The sequence below is a fragment of the Podarcis raffonei genome, chromosome 3, assembly GCF_027172205.1.
Source record: "Podarcis raffonei isolate rPodRaf1 chromosome 3, rPodRaf1.pri, whole genome shotgun sequence".
NCBI classification, from domain to species: domain Eukaryota; kingdom Metazoa; phylum Chordata; class Lepidosauria; order Squamata; family Lacertidae; genus Podarcis; species Podarcis raffonei.
The window spans coordinates 110,209,237-110,230,128 of NC_070604.1; the positions used below are offsets into that span (position 1 = coordinate 110,209,237).

The 20,892-nt window shown below is 43.3% G+C and overlaps 1 protein-coding gene across 32 annotated transcripts in view; it reads right to left on the reverse strand.

Moving 5' to 3' along the window:
* The window catches only part of NRXN1 (neurexin 1), a 976,383-nt gene that overhangs the window by 121,592 nt on the left and 833,899 nt on the right, over window positions 1-20,892 (reverse strand). For 20 of the 32 annotated variants that reach the window (XM_053383596.1, XM_053383588.1, XM_053383593.1 and 17 more), the window contains one exon: window positions 1,647-1,736. The exons of the other annotated variants lie outside the window; for them this stretch is intronic. In XM_053383596.1, coding sequence (XP_053239571.1) covers window positions 1,647-1,736 — 90 coding nt within the window. The remainder of the gene's footprint in view (window positions 1-1,646; window positions 1,737-20,892) is intronic. 32 annotated transcript variants of the gene reach the window in all.

Sequence of the window (20,892 nt, forward strand, 5' to 3'; positions counted from 1 at the left end):
AAAATTGCAAGGATTGCAAATACTTATGTATTATGTTTCTCTCACACAAGCATTCATCTACGTAGAACTACGTAATATGTAAATATGCCAATATTCCAGGTCACACGCAATTATAGTTTCGTGCTATGTGGACAACCCAGCACAAGTTCCAAGTGAAGCATCAGGCTCATGCATTTGCCCTTCCACACCTCTCCTTTCTGCGCACAACAAAGGAAGGAGAGTTTTTCCAAGTTTAGTTTTGCTTTCAAAGAACCTCCGCTTTGCATTATGTAGAAATCAGGAATCCTCGCTTACAGCAAACAACGGTTGCTCAAACAAGCCGGAACCATAAGCAATGGTTTGGAGTTGGCCTGTTTACAAACCAGCCAGTCTGTTTGACATAAGGATCCCTAGTTTGTATGTAACGCTAAGCCAAGGTTCCTTAAGAGAGAAAGTAAACATAGAAAAAGCCTAGCTTTCCATCCATGCAGGAAGCGGTGGGCAAAGTTTGTAAACCTGATGCCCTTATTGGCCTTGTGGAGGCTCATCCATGTGGCACTAAGCCACAGTTTAGTGTTACATGCAAATGTCGCCACTTCGTTTAATGAATCCTAACATTTAAAAAATTATCATTAAATACAAGCATTCATAGATCTATCCAATTCCTTTGTAAGGCTATTTGCTCCTGAATCTCCCTGTAAGTTCATACATGAATTTCACACACACACACACACACACACACACACACACTGAAGAGGCATGAGATACATACAGTATACTGAGCATTTCAGAAACAAACAAAAAATGCTAAAGAAAGAAAGAGAGAGAGATGTCTGATTGTCTTTCAGCAAGGCTACTGACGAAAAGAAAAAGCAAGAAAATTAAAAGAAACCAAAACGTTTTGGATGTAAAAAAGTAAGTTTAAGGAATGAAACATATATCAATGAAGAGTCATGTCACATTGCTATTGAAAACAGAAATCCTCACCAATGCAAGCTCATTATTATTATTATTGTTATTCATAAAGATAATATTCTGTTTTGCAGATTGGTTTCTGCTCATAATAAAAGCATGCACACAACTTTAAGCTCTTTTAATTAGTGTTTGTTCCAAAATCCCCTTTGAATGTAGCCAACGTTAAAGGGACTTCATCTCATTTGGCAATCATATTGCCCACTATTTAATATCACCTACAGTTTAAACAATGATTTTTTTTTTGCTTTGTTTCTTTCAGGACCGTAATGAAGATCTCATAACTACATACAGATACATACATATATATATATAAATATATAAAAATATAAATATATTTAGTTAATAATTTAGATGATGGAACATGTAATATAATCTATGAATGATTTATCAGTTTTGGTTAATGCTTGCTATGAGTACCTTCATAGATTGAGTTAGTGGATTATATTTAACAGTCCCTTTAACCTTAAGTTAACAGGGTAAGATTATTAAACAGGCGATACCACTAAAATGTATATAGAAATTATTATATACACGGTATGCAAATATTTACTCTACAGTTTACTGTTTAAAATTTGTTTTTAATTTAGTTTTACCGAAAAATTTATTGTTTTATGTTTATTGGTGTTACAATGAAGCACTACTCGGTTATGTTCAAATTATTTTTTATTTGAAGTTTTAATCAATGTTTTTACCTTTGTCGAGTAGCCATTCATCAACTACTCGACCAAGCCGATATGGAATTCGCTGTCTAGCAATCGCCAGGCGCTCGTTATCATTGTTTCCTTTAAAGTTTAAAGAGACATTTCATTGGTTAAAATCTGTAAGGTCAAAGGTTAAAAGTTAATACTTAAAGCTTGAGCTATACAGTTGCCACATGATTATTATTTTTTTTGGAAAAAATTTGGAATGTTTTAAAAAGCTCTACCTAGAACATTTCATGGTTCAGACTCGCCATTCATTCATTTATTTTATTTTAGCAAACAAAATTATTCCTATGTTAATTGAAAATTAGAAATCTGCATTTGAGCTAGGTTATTAAAACTTAAGTTATAGACAGACCCCAAAAAAACAAATTTAAACATCAAACACTAGCTTTACAAAAAGAATGTTCATTGACCTCAGGGTTTTGTCTTTTTTTGTTTGTTTGTTTGTTTTGATGTTTCTTATTAACTAGTTAAAACAGGTTCAGGTGAAACAGGTTTAATTTTGCAAAATACCTCTTGCTCCAACCTCTTACTCCGGGTTAGTCATTTAAAGAAGAAGAACATTACAACGCTTAACCATCGTCAAGGACACACTTACGTCTGAGATCTAGAAAGCGATCTGACATAATTTATATCCTAGTCAGGAAAAAATACATTTTTAAAATTCTCTAGCTTCCAAATCAATTAATTCCAAAGGCTTCAAATATACTGAACAGGTAGCAGAAGGAAAACAAGAACAAGAACACATCAGGTTATTAACTGCTTGGATATCATTGTGGAATGTAAAGAATCAGTTTACATTCATAGATCATCAAGGCTTTGACAAAAGTAACACCAGAAATGATGGTTTAAATGTAAATAGAAATCTTGATAGCGAAAAGGTTAGTCACGCTGAACCACACAACCTAATGCGTATCTACTCAGAAATACTTTTGATTGAGTCTAAGACTGCAATCCTATTCACACGTATCCAGGAGTAAGTCCCACTGAAAACAATGGCACTTACATCTGAGTAGAGATGCATAGGCTTGCACGGTTAAGTCAGACCGAAATCCAATGGACAAGAGAGTTGTTAAGTTGTGCTGATTTCAGAGAGAATGAACCTTAACTCTTTAGAATGGGGTCCTTGAATTGTACAGAAATTATAAACATTCCCGTTACTTTATAAGCTGTGATACACAAACCACTTGAGGTCACTGAATCTGTGTCAGGCTGTTTTATGCTTTACGTTTTACAGAGAAGATTAAGCCAGAGGTTTGGTGACATTGACGATATGAGAGAGGGGTAGTCATGGATGCCAGCAGGAAACAGGTCAATGATGCTTATTCCTCCACAAGTTGAATGTGCAGTTTGATTCTCTGCTTTACATTAATGATAGGGAGAATACTTCTTTCAAAAAGCTCTTAAAATGGTTGGAGGCATCAGCGTTCCTGAATATCAGTTGCTGGAGACCACAGGAGGAGAGACTGTTCTTGAGCTCAAATCCTCCTTGTGGTTTTCCCACAGCATCTGGTTGACCAATGTGAGAAGAGCATGCTGGACTCGATGGGCTATTGGCCTGGTCCAGCAGGCTCTTCTTATGTTCAGGTTCTGGCAAAAAAAAAAAAGTCATGCCTGCTTCACCCAGGAACAAACATGGAAGCTTTCTTAGAATACAACCTCATAGAGGCAATGCCATGTAGCAGACAGTTTTTAAAAGCAGTTATGGCTGAGTTGATATTTGCCCCTCCATTTGCAGATGACCAACATGGTGAAGCATTCTGGGTTGTTGTTGTTTTTTAGGATCCTTGCCTATGCTGGCAGTGGTTCTTCTGTATCTCCTACTACCTAGGAATGAACTCACATGATAGTGTTGTAGCAACATTTCCAGTGGGATCTGGGTGGGTGTGGCAGCTACCAGCAATGGGCCACCAGGAGATGCTGTGCTGTTCCAAAATGGCGGCATGAATGAAAACTGGGGAGCTGGTGACAACATAAGCTTGTTCTCAACCCTTCTTCACCATGTAGACCTTTTGACTCAGCTGTAGAAGAAACTCCCTCTGTGCTTCTGGAGATTTTTAAACTATTCTATCTCCAACTCTCTTCCCTCCGCAGTCATTTGCAACTCTGAAGAGAACATGAATTAACTGGCACTAGACATACATTCACCATTCATTATGTGGAGCAGCTTCTGTATTCTTCAGAAGTGGTTACCAGTTCTGAACCTTATGTGATGCAAGACAAGGGCCTGGGAAAACTGACCCCAAAGAGAGGATCAGTAGCCCTAGTAGAAACTTTTGTTCCCCATGTCTAGTCTCAACCCGATTTGGAACCTCTAACCATTCTTCTGTGTCACTGAAGTCCCACACTGGTCACTCAAATTCGAAATGGTTTAGAAATACGCATGCAAATCATACACAGTTAAAAACCACTTTATTCTGTTGTTCAATTTCTTGATCTGGCCTTCTGACTTTTAGAAGCAAAAATGCAAAATTCCTTCCCCCGACTTTGAAAGTTTATAGATTTGGAGCACAGTGTGGTTTCGGTAAATCTGAATCTAATCATCGATGTTTTATTTAGTTCTAAAGGTCTCTTTCAGAAACTATTCCTGCTAAAACTCTATGCTTTGTGGGAGTTTAGGAACTTCAGTGGCTTCCTATAAGATTCGAAAATCTGCAAATTACATTTCATTCCGTCTACCGCAATCTTGCACCACTGGGAGCTAAAAAGCTAATGGAAAGTGCAGAAATTGCCAGTTGATTTGTAAAGGTCACACACATATAATAATTTTTGATTACTTTGACTCATCTCTCAAAAGAGTATGTGTGAGGAAATTGTGTCCGGATTGTAACACAAAGAGGTTTATTCAGGTTCTCGCAGCTGATTATACCAATGGTAAAGCTTTGGGGGGAACAGAATCATACAGATTTTTTTAAAAAACCCATATGCATAATCCATCCCATGGATATGCAGCCCAATATGCACAGAGGGACTGAATAGATAGAATGTTTCTTCCTCCATCAGCGCACATGAGAAGCACATTGACATCATCCAGAGTGGGAGTCTTCACATCTCCTGTCTTCGCATTGATTCATCCAACTCCAGCCCAGGGCGTTGGTCATGGCATCAGCCAATTGTGCTAGCCTGTTGAATTATTACTTACTATTATTATTTATTAAATGATGCCAAAGGAATGTGCTCCAGCTCTATGCTCTTTTCTCAAACTTTCCATGCACCAGAAAGCCTCTGCTCCTGTCAGGTATCCCTTTTTGAGTTATTCTGTCAGACATAAATACCTGACTCTTGGCAAGGTCCGGTCAGCACGTACGGAGAGGTAGCAAGGACCAGAAACAGAGAGGAAGGAGGCCAGCAGACACAGGAATCCCTAGCAATTTCCTTCAATAGTTAGCTGCTCAGACTGAGGGACGGGTACTGATTTTGACACTTTAGAACCACCTGCAGTATGTGATGGGCTGTGTCTCTTCCCTTCTGCTGTGTGCATGGTATCTTGGCTTGAGCTCCATGCAGTTCCTCCCCTAAAGTAGCTAACCCAATGGAGCACAAAGTATGGAATTGATTTCTTCTTCTTCTTTTTTAAATATGTATTTTCTTGGTTCACAAAAGTATTATGGAATTGGTTTCTGACCCTCAGAGCACCTGGTCTGAACCCATGGCAATCTACAGCATCCTTAACTCCAGAATCGACACTCTTCACATCAAGCCTACATGCAATTTCAAAATCCTGGGTCCACTTTTCTGACAAACCACAGGGAATTTGCAAAAGAAGTCTGTTTGTTGCTATAAGATGCTTCTGTTGGCAGTTGGTGCACACTTAGGCTTTCGTACACATCTGAAACTCTTGCTCCTCTCAGCTTCGCTCCTCTCCTGTTGATGAGGATGACTGGTGTATGTCAGAATTTGCTTCTTCTATTGTGTTTGCGAAAAGCAAGTACTTTGCAAAGTCACTTGTAGAGCAAAGCTGAAGAAATCAAGGAGTCAAGGGGGATGCTTGTGGCACAAGCCAGACCTGGGGGAGGTGGAGTCACTTCCATTAGAGAAACCTCCTGTGCTATAGCTATCCTTCCTGCATATATCCTGACGTTATGAAGCTCAGAGCATAGGAACAGAAGCCTCACCTGCAGAAGATTAGAAGGAGAAATAGAGCTGCGTGCCATCAGTATACTAATAACAATGCACACCAAAACTCCACATGACCTCACTCAACTCTTTCATGTAGAGGTTCAGCAGCCTGGGAGACAGAACCAACCCCTGTGGGACCCCACACTGCAGAACCCACGAGGCTAAGCAAGGCAGTCTAAGAACCACCTTCTGGACCCAGGCATCCAAGCAGGAATGAAACCACTGAAATGTGGTGCCCCCAATACTCAACTCAGACAGTCTCCCCAGAAGGATACCATGATGGATGGTATCAAAAGCTGTCAAGATATCAAGGAGGGTGAATGGAGTCACACTCCTCCATTTCTCTCCTCACACAGGTCCATATCAAAACCAGACCTGAATCCCAGTTGAAATGGATCTTCAAAAGCTGTCTCCTCTAAGAACTGGATCTGGTTGGCAAACACCTTCTCAAGAACTTTGGCCAGAAAGGGAATCACTTCCTTCAGGCAACCTGGGACCACTCCTTCTTGAAGAGAAGCATTAGTTACCTCCCTGGCTCATCCAGCTATCTTCTCTCTGCCAGATTTTATAAGCCAGGAGAGGCAAAGGTACAAGCAGTTGCATGAACCTGACCTTGCCTGGTCCTCAAACTGCAGCAGCTGAACTCCATCCAACAACATAAGAGAAGACAGCACTCCAGACATCTCACCAGGATCATTAGCACCAATGATGAAGTCCAAAACTTGTTAGCAAACCTTTAGCTAAATAGCTCTGCAGGACAGCAACCTGAGGATGCAACGAAGGTGGAGAAGTAAGTTTTATTTATTTGCCACCTTCACTGAATGGGCTTGAGCCTGCACATGTACCAGTGTTTGCTTACATTCGTTGGGAGTTTTCCTTCACCTGTGCTCAAGTTATGTCCCTTCATTGCTCTGAGCTCCAAGGGCATACCACAAAGATTTCTAAACATTGCCAGTTGGAAGAGGATGTTCATTGGGCAAGTCTGGGTCAACTCTGCACTACAGAGATTGACCAGGGCTTTGACCGAAGAGCATGGAAACTGAAAAAAAAACCTCCCCAGAGCCTTCTGAAAACCAATTGGATCCATTAGTCTCTGCAAGAGGACCATCTTAACCCCCACACCTATTTTTCTGTCTCAGTTTGCCTTGTTGTGCATACTGCTACCAATCCAGTGGTGCCTTTGGGCGCATTTCTGTTACATTTTATCTCCTCCGTAGAGAGACAACTGTTTTTGAAAGGTAATGTTAGCGATGACAGTAGCTTGTGACATGTGGATATCTATTGTCCCACAATGAAGTCCAGATGTAGGGCGAATTTGACATATTTCGTTCTACAATACAGGGTAAAATGATGTACTCCATTTATTTAGGAGAACTTTTTACAATGTGCAAACACCCCACCCCACCCCAGACACATAAGACATTAAATAAAGCAAGAAAATGTGTTAGCATTCTGAAATTGCAGATCTGGCCAAAACTAGCGAGTCAAACTAAAAAGGAAATGTAGGATGCCAGAGGTTAGAGTTCCTTATCTTTGTTATTCACATATGAAATACATTGAGACCATGTCCACCCATGTGATGGGATGGCACCCTCTGCTTCACCTGAGGGCACAGACCAGCTTAGGAGGCACAAGAGTGGCCACACAATACACAGTCCTTCCCCTCCAAACCCTCCCTGCTCATCTTTTTGCCTGGCACCTGCTCGCCACTCCCTCAGACAAACGCTGCAATGCAGAGATGGCACCAGCCTGTGGCACATCTGCAAAGTAAGGCATGATGGCCTGGGTGGCTGCCTCTCTGCCTACTTGCTAGGTCAAGGCCCTTTGCCACCATGGCTCATAAAGGTAAAGGTAAAGTGAACCCTGACCATTAGGTCTAGTCGTGACAGACTCTGGGGTTGCGGCACTCATCTCGCTTTATTGGCCGAGGGAGCCGGCGTACAGCTTCCGGGTCATGTGGCCAGCATGACTAAGCTGCTTCTGGCGAACCAGAGCAGTGCACGGAAACACCGTTTACCCTCCCGCCAGAGCGGTACCTATTTATCTACTTGCACTTCGACGTGCTTTTGAACTGCTAGGTTGGCAGCAGCAGGGACTGAGCAACGGGAGCTCACCCCGTCGTGGGGATTTGAACCGCTGACCTTCTGATCGGCCAGTCCTAGGCTCTGTGGTTTAACCCACAGCGCCACCCACGTCTCTTCATCATGGCTCATAGCCATCCATTCATTTGTCAAATACTCTTTTAAAGCCATCCAGTTTGGTGGCCGCCTGATATTCTCAAGGCAAACTGATAACTCAGAGATGGTGATAGATCTCAGAGGAACAACGACCAGCGAGAAAAGGGAAGCCTTTCCCCCCGCCTGTGGTGGAAGCTCCCTCCTCACGAGAAGGTGCTTTGTGAAACAAAGGAGGCCATTTGCTCTCCAAATCTGCACACACTGGGAGCAACTCCTGTCTCTCTCCTGTACCCCCTCTTCAAGTCTGGGGTGTGCGTTTTCCTGTGCCTGTCTGCAGCCTTCTCCTCCTCTTTATTGCCTCCATTTGTCTTGTTTTGATTCAGAGCCTTTTCCGCGGCTGCAATCAATAATTAAAGGTAAAAGTATCTTTCCCCAACTCAATTCTCCTCCCTTAGTAATAAGGCAGCAGCCTCCACGCAGCACCGAGTGGCTTAGATGGAGAGACTGCTGTGTTATATCAGGGAGAAGCAAGAGAAGATAAAAAAGCAACAAGGAGGTGATAAAAAAAGCCTTTGGCTGTTAAATTAAAGGTCATATTATGCTATCATGCCTACCAGAAATATATTAAAAAGGGGCCTTTTATAGTAATGGTGAAACGTTTAGCTAGTTGATACTATACTGTGAAAGCTGAAATGGGCATCAAAAGGCGATTATATTATTCAGGTGTAAGAATGAGGTGTAAAATGGAGGATTGCAGGATCTATAACCCTCTGCTGTGCTTCAGCCCAAAGGGCCATGTTCCTTTGGGGCAGGCTTCTGGGGGCCACATGACAATGATGTGCAGGGCCTGAAGAAGAAGAAAAAAGGATGCGGAACAATGGATGTAAAATGTCACCTTTGTTCAGCAGGCTTGTTTCTCCACACATTTCTCTCCATCCACCATCAAGAGAAGCAAGAGGCATGATCAGAGTTGAAGGAAACATTCCAGCCAGGTGAAAACATGTGTGAAGCAGGGTTGGAAGGGGGCAGGGCTGCGTGAGGGGTGAATATTTTTAATGTAATTCCCCTCCTTGGTTTTAATGAATGCATGGGTTCTGCTTCTGAGTGTTGTTTAGTTTTTGCAAAGACGCCTTGAGTCACCTGTGGTGAGAGAAGGGTCCCTCCAAACTCTTCAATTTAATAATAATAATAATAATAATAATAATAATAATAATAATAATAGATAAATTTATACATGAGCTTTCACACACCAGCAAATTAACGCAGAAATGAGAGGGTCTCAGAAATAAATGCATGCGAGACTGGCAAGTTGCGGCAAATAGACTGATTCCTTCCGCCTCATTCTGACACTACTGAGACCTCGCTTCAGATCTACGTGGTCCTTTCTGCATGCTAACATTCCCCACAGCAAACATAGCTCCTCCCCATCTGCACAGGGGCTCAGCAGAGTCACAGTGAGCTTAAGCATAGCAGCCCCATTGATTCTCAATTCAGAAAGGAAAGAGGAAGGTCATTCTCTGGGCAAAGCAGGGCAAATCAAAATAATAACAATGCTAAAAGGGAAAAGAGCCAAAGGGGCCAGCGCTGATGGAAAATGGCATTTAAGAGATAAAAATCTGTTCTCTGTCAGCAGCAGAGCCAAAGAAGTAGCCCTTGGCCACAGAAAGCTTTAGACTCTCAGCTGCGTCTAACAGTGGCATTTCAATTTGTGTATTTTATGCCTCGCAGATATTTGACTATAAAAGAGTAATACGTTTCAAATTGAAAGGTTTAAACTTGTACATTCAGGGTTCTTTGTTTCTTTCTTTCGTGCTTTTGGCAAGGCAGGGCCACAGAAAACCATAAATTGCAGATGCAAAGCTCAGCGAGATAAAAATCGCAGAAGCACTTGGGCACTGCACTTCCACAAGGAACAGCTCACAAAGCAGTAGCAAAAGAGCCACGAAGACCCCCCTAAACCACCCCAGTTTTATGGACTTTTATCAGGAAGAGCGACAGCCACTGGATGAAGGAGTGAGTGGCAGGAAGTAATTTGCGGCAATATCATATGTTAAAATTACATTCTGCTTCCCACAAACATAGATGGCCTTCAGGGAACATGAGATGAATTCATGGAGGAGAGGGCTATCAATGGCTACTAAATGTCACAGACTGGTTGAACACAGAGGAATGGTGGGAAGAACCAGCTGGGGAACCCTCAAGGGAAGAAAGCTCAAAGCCTGAGAATTGGTGGTGGGACCATGAATTGGTGGTGGGACCATGAGTGGTCAGAGGGAGAAGACTAGGAGGTGTTGGAAGCTGAAGAGGTAGCAGGGAGAGTCTGTGGCAGAAGCAGGAGAGGATAGAGGCCAAGGGCCAGAAATGAGTCTGGCTGCTGAAGAGTTGCAGGAAGCTGCAACAAGCTTCCCTACACCCAGTGTGGTGTAGTGGTTAAGAGCGGTGGACTCGTAATCTGGTGAACCGGGTTCGTGTCCCCGCTCCTCCACATGCAGCTGCTGGGTGACCTTGGGCTAGTCACACTCCTTTGAAGTCTCTCAGCCCCACTCACCTCACAGAGTGTTTGTTGTGGGGGAGGAAGGGAAAGGAGAATGTTAGCTGCTTTGAGACTCCTTCGGGTAGTGATAAAGCGGGATATCAAATCCAAACTCCTCTTCTTCTTCCCTCCCCACTGATCTCCCAGAACCAGGAGAGGCGTGAAGAGGGCAGAGGAGAAGTTAGATTCACACAGGGCAGATTGCTTGGGGAAACCATTGCATAGGAGGGGTCTTGGGCAGCTGTGGGGAAGCAGGGACCTTCAGTCTCAGCAATGGCTTCATGGGGGCAAGACCTGCTGGAGATGAGTTGCTGTGCTCATTAGGCCTGACCCTTCTGGGCAGCTCCTATTTTTGCTAATAACTCCAACTTGCTTGGTGTAATTTATGGCTGGCTCGCTCCTGTCATTAGCTTCCCAAAGGTATCTGGTTGGCCACTGTGAGAACAGGATGCTGGACTAGATGGGCCACTGGCCTGATCCAAAAGGGTATTTTTGTGTTATTATGTAGCATATTGTCCTAGACAATCCACTACCACCCCCTAAAGTAGGAGTTGCATGCCCACTCCCATCATCTCTGACCACTGGTCAGGTTTCCTGGGGCTGATGCTAGTTGGAGTGGGGCTACTTTTGAAGGTGACCCAGAAACTATAACTAATCCAGAATGCAACAGCTGGACTGGTGACTGGGAGCAGCTGCTGAGACCATTTAACACCGGTCCTGAAAGACCTACACTGGCTCCCAGTACGTTTCCGAGCACAATTCAAAGTGTTGGTGCTGACCTTTAAAGCCCTAAATGGCCTCATCCCAGTATACCTGAAGGAGCGTCTCCACCCCCATCACTCAGCTCAGACACTGAGGTCCAATGCCAAGGACTTTCTGGCGGTTCCCTCACTGCAAGAAGTGAAGTTACAGGGAACCAGGCAGAGGGCCTTCTCAGTAGTGGCACCCACCCTGTGGAACGCCCTCCCACCAGATGTCAAGGAAATAAACAACTATCTGACTTTTAGAAGACATCTGAAGGCAGCCCTGTTTAGTTTTTAATGTTTGACGTTTTAACACTTTTTATTATTATTACTAATATTCTGTTGGGAGCCTCCCAGAGTGGCTGGGGAAACCCAGCCAGATGGGCCGGGTTTAAACAAATTATTGTTATTATTATTATTATTGAGTCCAGCAACATTTCGAAAGCACCAGTTGGGGGGAAACTATCCCACAGCTCAAGTCGATTCTTTCCCACCATCCATTCCTCCTATGTTTTCTGTTCCTTTGTTTCCTCTTCCCCCCTCTCTCTTACACACACACACACACACACACACACACACACACACACACACACTAAACCACCCCTGACACTGAGCTGCTTCTTTTCTCCTGCGAGAAACCCATTTACAACTGCACACCCCATTATTCAGGACACAAGCGGCAACTCCTTTGTTATACTTAACAATTTTTTAAAGAGGGAAATGGATAATCTTTCAAAGAAAACAGCTCCTCTGACACAATTTGCAAATCCACTCTCTCTCAGGAAACTACTTGACCTTTCCCACAATAGACTGGAACACAAGAAATTGCGTGAGGATATTGCGGCCGTCGCAGATTTACAGGGTTTTTTTCTTTTCTTCCTTTTTCCAGGTGGCTTCATTAACGGCGTCGCACGCGCCCCGAAATGAATGCATTATTAAAATGAGCTGCATTGCGCTCTTTAAATATTAGCAAAATAAAAGCCGCTTTATTTTGAAAACGCAGGCTGCCAAGGATGATAAAGCGCGGAGCTTACAAGCCAGCCCTGAAAGAGACAGCCCTTCAAAGCTAAATGCTGGAAGGTTAGCGATGCAATATTGATGATTTCCCCCGCTTAATAAACTTATAGGATTCGCAGAACGATCTGTATCCTATTATCGATCTCCAGGCAAAACTCCAGGAGAAGTTACTGGCAACGGGTCAATAGAGGGGAAGGTAAACAGGCAGCTGTTCCTCCCGCTCTTCTTGATGGAAACGAATGCGTGCAAGAGTCATTTCCTCGCCTGAAATATGGCGCACCAACGAGGAACACCGCGGCATACAGATCAATATTCAGAGGCCGGAATATGCACAGCCAATTATGATCAGAAACATTCGGAATGGATTGTTAGCAGGGAACGAAGCCCGCAGCCATATCCCTAGAATGAAAGCTCCAAACACTGCTGCGCCTAATGGCCTGATGCTTGAAATGTGATTTAAAAATAAATAAATAAAAAGGGTCGAAGGCATCCATGCTGCACGTCGCCCTGATAAACCTTTTCTTTCCAGAGCCTCCTTCTTTTTCATCTGTTTCTGCCAGTGGAACTGCACGGAGGAAACAAGTGCAGTTGTTCCAGGTTAGTACCCCAAACTGGGGGGTTCTCAATCTCTGCTTTAAGACATTGGCAGTAAACTGGTGTCCTGGATCCCATAAGTGGAACATTTATTGATGGGCCACAATAACAGTATTGACACACTGCACTCTCCCATATATCAGGGTAGTGCACAGCAATATAATAATATTTTTTTAAATAAAAAAACAGCATTAAAAGCACTGCGGCACAATATTCAGGCCCGTCAGCATAAAAAAAGGTCTTCGAGAGACAGCTGAAAGTTAAAACACAAGGGTGCCTGCTGCATGTATGCTGGATGAACTTTCTACAGCTTGGGACCAGTGACACTAAATGCCTCATAGGCCTTTTTAACATAGGAGACAACTGAGGCCATATGCACACCATATATTATTAACCTGTCATTTTTATTATTTCATTTGTATCCCCACCATTCCTCTGAGAAGCTCAAGGTGGCTCACATAGCTCTCCTCCGCCCCACCTGATCTGGAAACCAAGCCTTATGAGTTGGGTAGGTCCAGCCTGGAAGAGACTGAGAGGAGATATGCTAGTCATTTTCAAATATACAAAGGGCTGTCACTAAACTATGGCTCTTTCATTGGTTTTTTTTTGGGGGGGGGAGGTGAGGAGCCCTTTCTTCTTCTTCGCTTTCAGGACTCATTTAGAAACAAGCCAACCTGCTTCCAGCAGAGGGATGAAAGATGGCAATACTTTATGTTTCACTTTGTATTCATCACATGCCACTGTTTCTGTTCTGCTGCAGTTTGTCTTCTGTCAGAAACTACCTTATTCGGGTTGCTACCTGCTATCGACAAATTATGCAACTTACTTATTTCATTAGGTAATCATGCAAATTACATTGCCATTAGGTTATTTTTCTCTTTTCATTTTAATGCAAAGGAAACACAATCCAAATGGGGGCAGGGAAGTACGGTAATCAATGTTGTGTTGCTTGAAGACTGAAAGCAACAACAGCAAGGAATACGGATCACAGTAATTGGATTGGGTTTTTTCCTGGACATGGGATGTATACAGTGACAATTCGGTTTCCATTTTCCTCAGAATTCTCAGACATCCCAATTTCATCTGTTATGGAATCTCCCAATTTTAATTATAATTTTCTGAAAACAGGACGAACAAGCCTCTGCCATGGGTTTTTTGAGGTACGAAACACAGACTACGAATCCTTTGTGACGCCTTAAAACAGTAGTCCAAATAAATCTTAGAAGGCATCGCAGGGATTGTGTCCTGACAGGCAAGATATGGTATCTTCCTGCATTGACATGATTACTGTACTTTGCCCGGCTCAAGATAATTCCCCTCTGGAAAGGTCAGATATGTTCAGCAATATTTTCCTTAAACCAGTAAAATAAAGATACAGAGAGTGCCACAGCAGGACACCAATCAGGAGTCTGGGCAGAGGGGAAACGACATTGCTTTGTACGAAAGGCTTCAATCTACTTCTGTTGAAAATCCTTCTTCGTGTTTTACATCCAAGGAGATGCTATCGAGGCTACGCAGGTGGGAGATGCAAAGCTGAGTCATTCATGAAGGTAATGAGACTGTTGGATGCAATATTGTAACGGGAAATTTAACCACCAAAAGGGGAGGGGGGAAAGGAAGCTAAAATTACCTCCCCCCTAGAACATCTTGCCATTCTCGAACTGAGATTGAAGTGGAGGGTGAGGTAAACAGAGAGGCAGGAGTTGCTTTTTCCACAGATTTTCCCAAGAGGGTGTTGCCCAGCTGCCCACCATTATCAGCTTTCACCTCAATGTTTCTTCTAAGCACTCCCTTCCCTGCAAGCGCTGCCACAGCCATTCTGGATATTGTCTTTCCAACCTTGTGAGCCTGGGATTTGTCCTGCCAAGCGCTCCTGCTCAGGTTGAGGGAGCTTCCAAACGGTACTTGATTCTTGAGGTGGGATGGATAAAGGCCCGGACTGGCCATCTGGCAACTCGGGCAAATGCAAAAGGGGCCAGTATACTAGATTTTATTATATATATATATAAATCCATCCCAAAATGTGATGGTGTGTGAACATTGGCAGCAAGAAATTGCCCAAGAAATTCTCAATCCACCAGAGGCACAGAGGAGGCTTTCCCTAAGTCAGATCTGGGAAGGGGAGAGAGACAGAAGCAGAGGGCAGAGGTGAAAGATCACCTGGCTTTTGCTTTGGTGTGGCACTGGAGGAACATGGTTGTCTGTCTTCTCTTCCTCTCTTTGATTGGCAGGTTGGTCTCACCTTGCCCAAGCAGTTGGATTAGGGTGGGAGAGACCTGCCCCTCATCTGGGCAGGTGGCATCTGGCTTCCAGTTACAGAAAGGGAGGCATGCAGAAGGGAGCAGCTGGCTTGCAGAGTTCGAACAATGCCGGGCTTCTAAACAAGGTGGAGAGGACAGCAGGGGAGGAAACTGATCCAGCACAGCAAAAGTAGATTTATTGACCCCAGTGCAAAGCTTCAACACCTGACCTAGAAGCCTTCCCACCTCCCACAAGACTAAAAGGTGAGGGGATTACTGAGTGTGGCATTCAGTAGTGATCAGGACTGGCCCAAGGAAAGGCAAGCAGCCACGCTTGTGACTAACTAGTGAAATAATAATAATAATAATAATAATAATAATAATAATAATAATAATTTATTTATACCCCACCCATCTGGCTGGGCTTCCCCAGCCACTCTGGGTGGCTTCCAACAAAATATTAAAATACTGTAATGCATCAAACATTAAAAGCTTCCCTAAACAGGGCTGGCTTCAGACGTCTTCTAAAAGTCTGGTAGTTGTTTTTCTCTTTGACATCTGATGGGAGGGTTTTCCACAGGGCGGGCACCACCACCGAGAAGGCCCTCTGCCTGGTTCCCTGTAACCTCACTTCTTGCAGTGAGGGAACCGCCAGAAGGCCCTCGGAGCTAGACCTCAGTGTCCAGGTAGAATGATGGGGGTGGAGATGCTCCTTCAGATATACTGGACTGAGGCCGTTTACGGCTTTAAATGTCAGCACCAACACTTTGAATTGTGCTCGGAAATGATGAATAATGCCTGGAAGAGAAGGGGATCATTCCCTGTTCTACACACCAGGAGCTCTGGGGTAGATAGCTATTCACAGCTAACACATTAAACACATACTTTAAGGGGTATGGTTCTTAATGTGGTGTAGTGGTTAAGAGCGGTAGTCTCGTAATCTGGTAGCCAGTGTGGTGCCAGTGTGGTGTAGTGGTTAAGAGCGGTAGTCTCGTAATCTGGGGAACCGGGTTTGCGTCTCCGCTCCTCCACATGCAGCTGCTGGGTGACCTTAGGCCAGTCACACTTCTTTGAAGTCTCTCAGCCCCACTCACCTCACAGAGTGTTTGTTGTGGGGGAGGAAGGGAAAGGAGAATGTTAGCCGCTTTGAAACTCCTTAAAGGGAGTGAAAGGCGGGATATCAAATCCAAACTCCTCTTCTTCTTCTTCTTCTTCTTCTTCTTCTTCTTCTTCTTCTTAATGCGCGCGCACGCACGATAAACGCAGAAAAATAATTTGACATACTGTTTGAATTTGGACCTCAATGATGGTGCCATTTTTTGGTCCCTGCCTATCACTGTATGGGCACAGGATGCTCAGGGCTTGTGTGTAGTGGCGGGGGGGATCACAAAATAGAAACAAAAAGACCCCACTCACCCACAAAAAAATATCAGTGGGGTTGAAAGGAAGAGGCTCACATTGAGAATGGTGTAAGAAAGAGATTAATATCTTCTCAGAGACCTGAATTATTTAGGTTGTGCCTCTCTCTCTTTTTTATCCAGAGCAGACATGAGTGTCACTTTTTCCATTTCCAGTATGAATTATAGTACTTTTTCTGAATTAGGGAGCTAAACAGAAGTTCTTGTCCTGAAGACATGAAGTCCTATTGCTCTGTCACAACTCACAACACTGGCAAATATATATATATATATATATATATATAGAGAGAGAGAGAGAGAGAGAGAGGAGAGAAATGTGATCATTTTTTTAAAAAGCCTTATGGCCCAGGGATATCTCAGAACACAATGTCATTACACAGAAATTAATTTTGTTTTTTGTTTGTTTCTTTCATATTTGGGATGGCAAATTGTCTGGCTCAAAGGCTCAAGCCAGCATTGAATTTATGCTGCCTTTCGAAGGGCCCTGGTCTCAGAGCTACCTCAGGGCTGCTCTAGGAGTTAATGGAAATGCAATGCATCACCGGCACGATGAGACTGAAAGAGTTAGGAGAAATAAGAAGAAATGCTGGATTCAGCATCCTGTGAGAAACTCACAGGCAGGATTTGAGTACAAGAGCAACTCTCCCCTGCTGTGGCTTACAGCAACTGGTATTCAGGAACACTGCTGCCTTCAACTGTGGCTAGTAGCTCTTGATAGCCCTCTCCAAGTTGGTGGCCATTGCTGTCTCCTGTGGCAATGAGTTCCATAGTTTAACTATGCACTGTGTGAAGTGGGACTCGTGAGCACTGCATATATTGGCTGGCATACAGAATGGTGCTAAACACAAGCTCCATTGCCCGGTCAAAAAAATCTAGGGCAGAACTGAAGGGGCACATTTTGGATGAAGAGTGTTGGGTGTGGGGTTGTATTCTGCAGAGGCACTGGACAACATGTCCCATGATTCCTCATCATTGGCCATGCTGCCTGGGTCTGAATGGAGTTATAGTCCCCATCATCTTTAGGCACCAGATTGGGGAAGGCTGGTGCAAGCGGCTGAATTGAGGACTACGGCAGCAGAGCCCAGGTGTGCCTCTCAGACACTTATTGGCCTGGTCTCTGTGGTGTTCATCCTGCTCCTCTTCAACCCAGTCAGAACAGGTGACCTGAGAAGCCAGTGAGTGCTTGGCTGGCTCTACAGAACTGACACTCTGGCTTGGATTCTCAGTCTGAGTCAGCTGTCCCACTGAGTAAAAGGTAAAGGTAAAGGACCCCTGGATGGTTAAGTCCAGTCAAAGGCAACTATGGGGTGTGGCACTCATCTCACTTTCAGGCCGAGGGAGTTGGTGTTTGCTCACAGACAGCTTTCTGGGTCATGTGGCCAGCATGACTAAACCACATCTGGTGCAACGGGACACAGTGACGAGTGCCAGAGTGCATGGAAATGTTGTTTACCTTCCCGCTGCAGTGGTACCTATTTATCTACTTGCACTGGTGTGCTTTTGAATTGCTAGGTTGGCAGGAGCTGAGACTGAGCACTGGGAGCTCACCGCATTGTGGGGATTCAAACCAATTATGACTGTGTTTGCATATGTATATTAGTTAGAACAGTGCAGACCTTACAAGCATCCCTATTTTGCAGGGACAGTCCTGAATTTATCGAAGCACACCCCAGTTTCTGATTTGATCCTGGAATGTCCTGCTTTTCCTTAAAGGTAAAGGGACCCCTTTTCCTTAGGACATCCCTGTTTTTATCGGACAAATGATGGATGGTATGGAGTTATGTGACCCCTGAGCCAAAGAGAAAAGTAACTATACAACCGTTTGAAGACATCTGAAGGCAGCCCTGCATAGGGAAGTTTTTTTTTAATGTTTAATGTTTTATTATGTTTTTATATATGTTGGAAGCCACCCAGAGTGGCTGGGGGAACCCAGTCAGATGGGCGGGGAACAAATAATAAAATTATCAATATTACAATTAATATTATTGAATAAAACACCCCTATTTCCATTAGAAAAATGTTGGAGGGTATGCTTTTGCCCCCAATCCCCATTTATGAATTTTCTAAGAGGCTTCTGTTTGGTCACTGCAGGATACAGCATACTGGAATAAATGGGCCTTTATAGTCTGGTATGAAGTTAATAAATGAACAAAACTTTGCTCTTTGCGGTTATAAATATATAATGTTTCCCAGCCGTGGCTCTGCCATCTCTCAGGTCAACAGTTCAAGGCACCCTTTGGGCTTGATGCCTAACAAGATGCGATCTTGTTCTCTAAAAAAGAGAATCGCTGCTATTCATTTCACCCTTTCTTCCCATTACAAGGGAGTCTTCATGCAGAAGAGCAGTCAAACGCACAGCCTGTCTCCCACCTGCAATCTAAAATATTACAATCTCAAGAGGGCTCTGAGACACGCTTCCCCCTCAGCCCCGAATATTTGGAAACTGCTCGAAGATACTTCAAGTTCTTAAAACTGTGTTCTTCTGTTCTTGTATTTACCATGCTTTGTTATGAATCTTTTAAAAGGACTCTGCATTTTCTAAATGCTTTATAGCAGATCTGGGAGCGCCGCTACTCATTTGACATTTCCCTGCCTCTTACAAAGAAGCAGCATTATGTCATATTTTTTTTTAACCAAAGGAGGCGGAATCTGTCAGCGGCAGAGCAATGGCGAGCACACGGCACATTTTATTAAAATCTGAATTTAATTACAGAATCTGTTGCATCTCAGAAGCGATAAGCCTTCGCTTTTTACCAGGTTCTCCAAGATGAAAAAGGGGAAGATGTGAAAGAAAGGAGGGGAAAGCCCACAGCTACAAAACCGGGGGGTGGGTGGGGTGGGGAGCAAATGCCTGTCTCCCCTGACTTAAAGAAACATTATATAGCATTATCAGACAGAAGGAAGCTGATAAGTTGTCAAATCAAACATAAATAAATAACACACTGACTTAAGAAACTTTAATAAAGCCCATTGATAAGAAGGGACTGTAAGTCACTCCTTGGTAAGAAAAAAGACGGAGGCAAGAAAAAAGACGGAGGCAAGAAAAAAGAAGTCTGTAGGGTGGAAAGATTTGAAAACCTTTGAAGGTGTATCATTCTTAATGGAAGACAAGCTAGAAGAGGAAGATTAGGAAGGTGCAAAGCAGCCAGTTGCTTCTTCAAGGCTGTAAAACCTTGGCCAAAGTGGTCTTCCCCAATGTTGCTGCAAAGTATTTTTTGGGTGGGTGAGCTTTGTACAAATGTTTGCTCCACTACTGGTCGTTATTGCATACTTGCTGGTCTCAATATTTAAACTAAAAAGAAGTTTATTTTATCCAGAAGCAACCAGAGCGAGGGCTGGAATCACTGCCCTAACTCTGATTCGGCTTTAAACATTATTGTGTACCCAAATCTCTTGTCTATATAGCATTGCCTTGAAAGGAGTGACTGGGGTGTGCTTTCTTGAAAATCTCCTCTCCAAAATACCCATAGGGCAGAGTCAAGGCTCAGCTCAGAAACAGAACTGAACGAGCCGGGCCTGTTCATCCCCACTGAAGATTTGCAAATGAGTTTAATTTGCACAAGGTGTCACTAGCTCTTATTGGTGAAGAATTTTGATTTCTACAGTGAAGCATACGGATGATAAATTCCAGAAGTTGCAATACTGATGGTACTGTGGATGGCATTCAACACTAGTCCTGCTCGCAAGTAGACCCATTGTAATTAATGGACATGACTCACCAAAGTTCATTAATTTCAGTGGGTCAGCTCAGAGCAGGATTTACTTGAATGCGACCCAAGGAAAGCAGAACTGAAGGCGTAAAATACACAAAACACCTTTTCGACAATATGTTTCTCATACGTTTCCAAATTAAAAATTGCACACCTGTAACAAAAGGTTTTGAAATGGTATGCAGGTGAAGAAGTCTGCTTGCCTCAGCAGAGAATTAATCAGGTTTGCTACTGCAGGAAGCTTAGATGATAAACGCCTAATTTCTTCAGTGTCTGTGAAGGAGGGATCAGCTGTACAGTTCAAATGAAGAGGCGTCTTAATTAACCTGCTGATCTTGCTTATTCTTAATTAAACCCAGAAGCAGGTAGGGGAGATAAGTTAAAACACCATGGCAACAAGTGACTTTTAAAAAAACAGGCAGAGAAAACCAGAGCCAAAATGAACTACGGGCACACAAATGGATGTGAATCTTACTAGAGGAACATCTGCAAGGCATAATTTGGTTTTAAGATATGTTGGTGAGAGGCGGTTTGGTGTAGGAGTTAAAGCATTGCACTAGGACCTGGGAGACCAGAGTAGTAGTAGTAGTAGTAGTAGTAATAATAATAATAATAATAATAATAATAATAATAATAATAATAATTTTATTATTTATACCCTGCCCATCTGGCTGGGTTTCCCC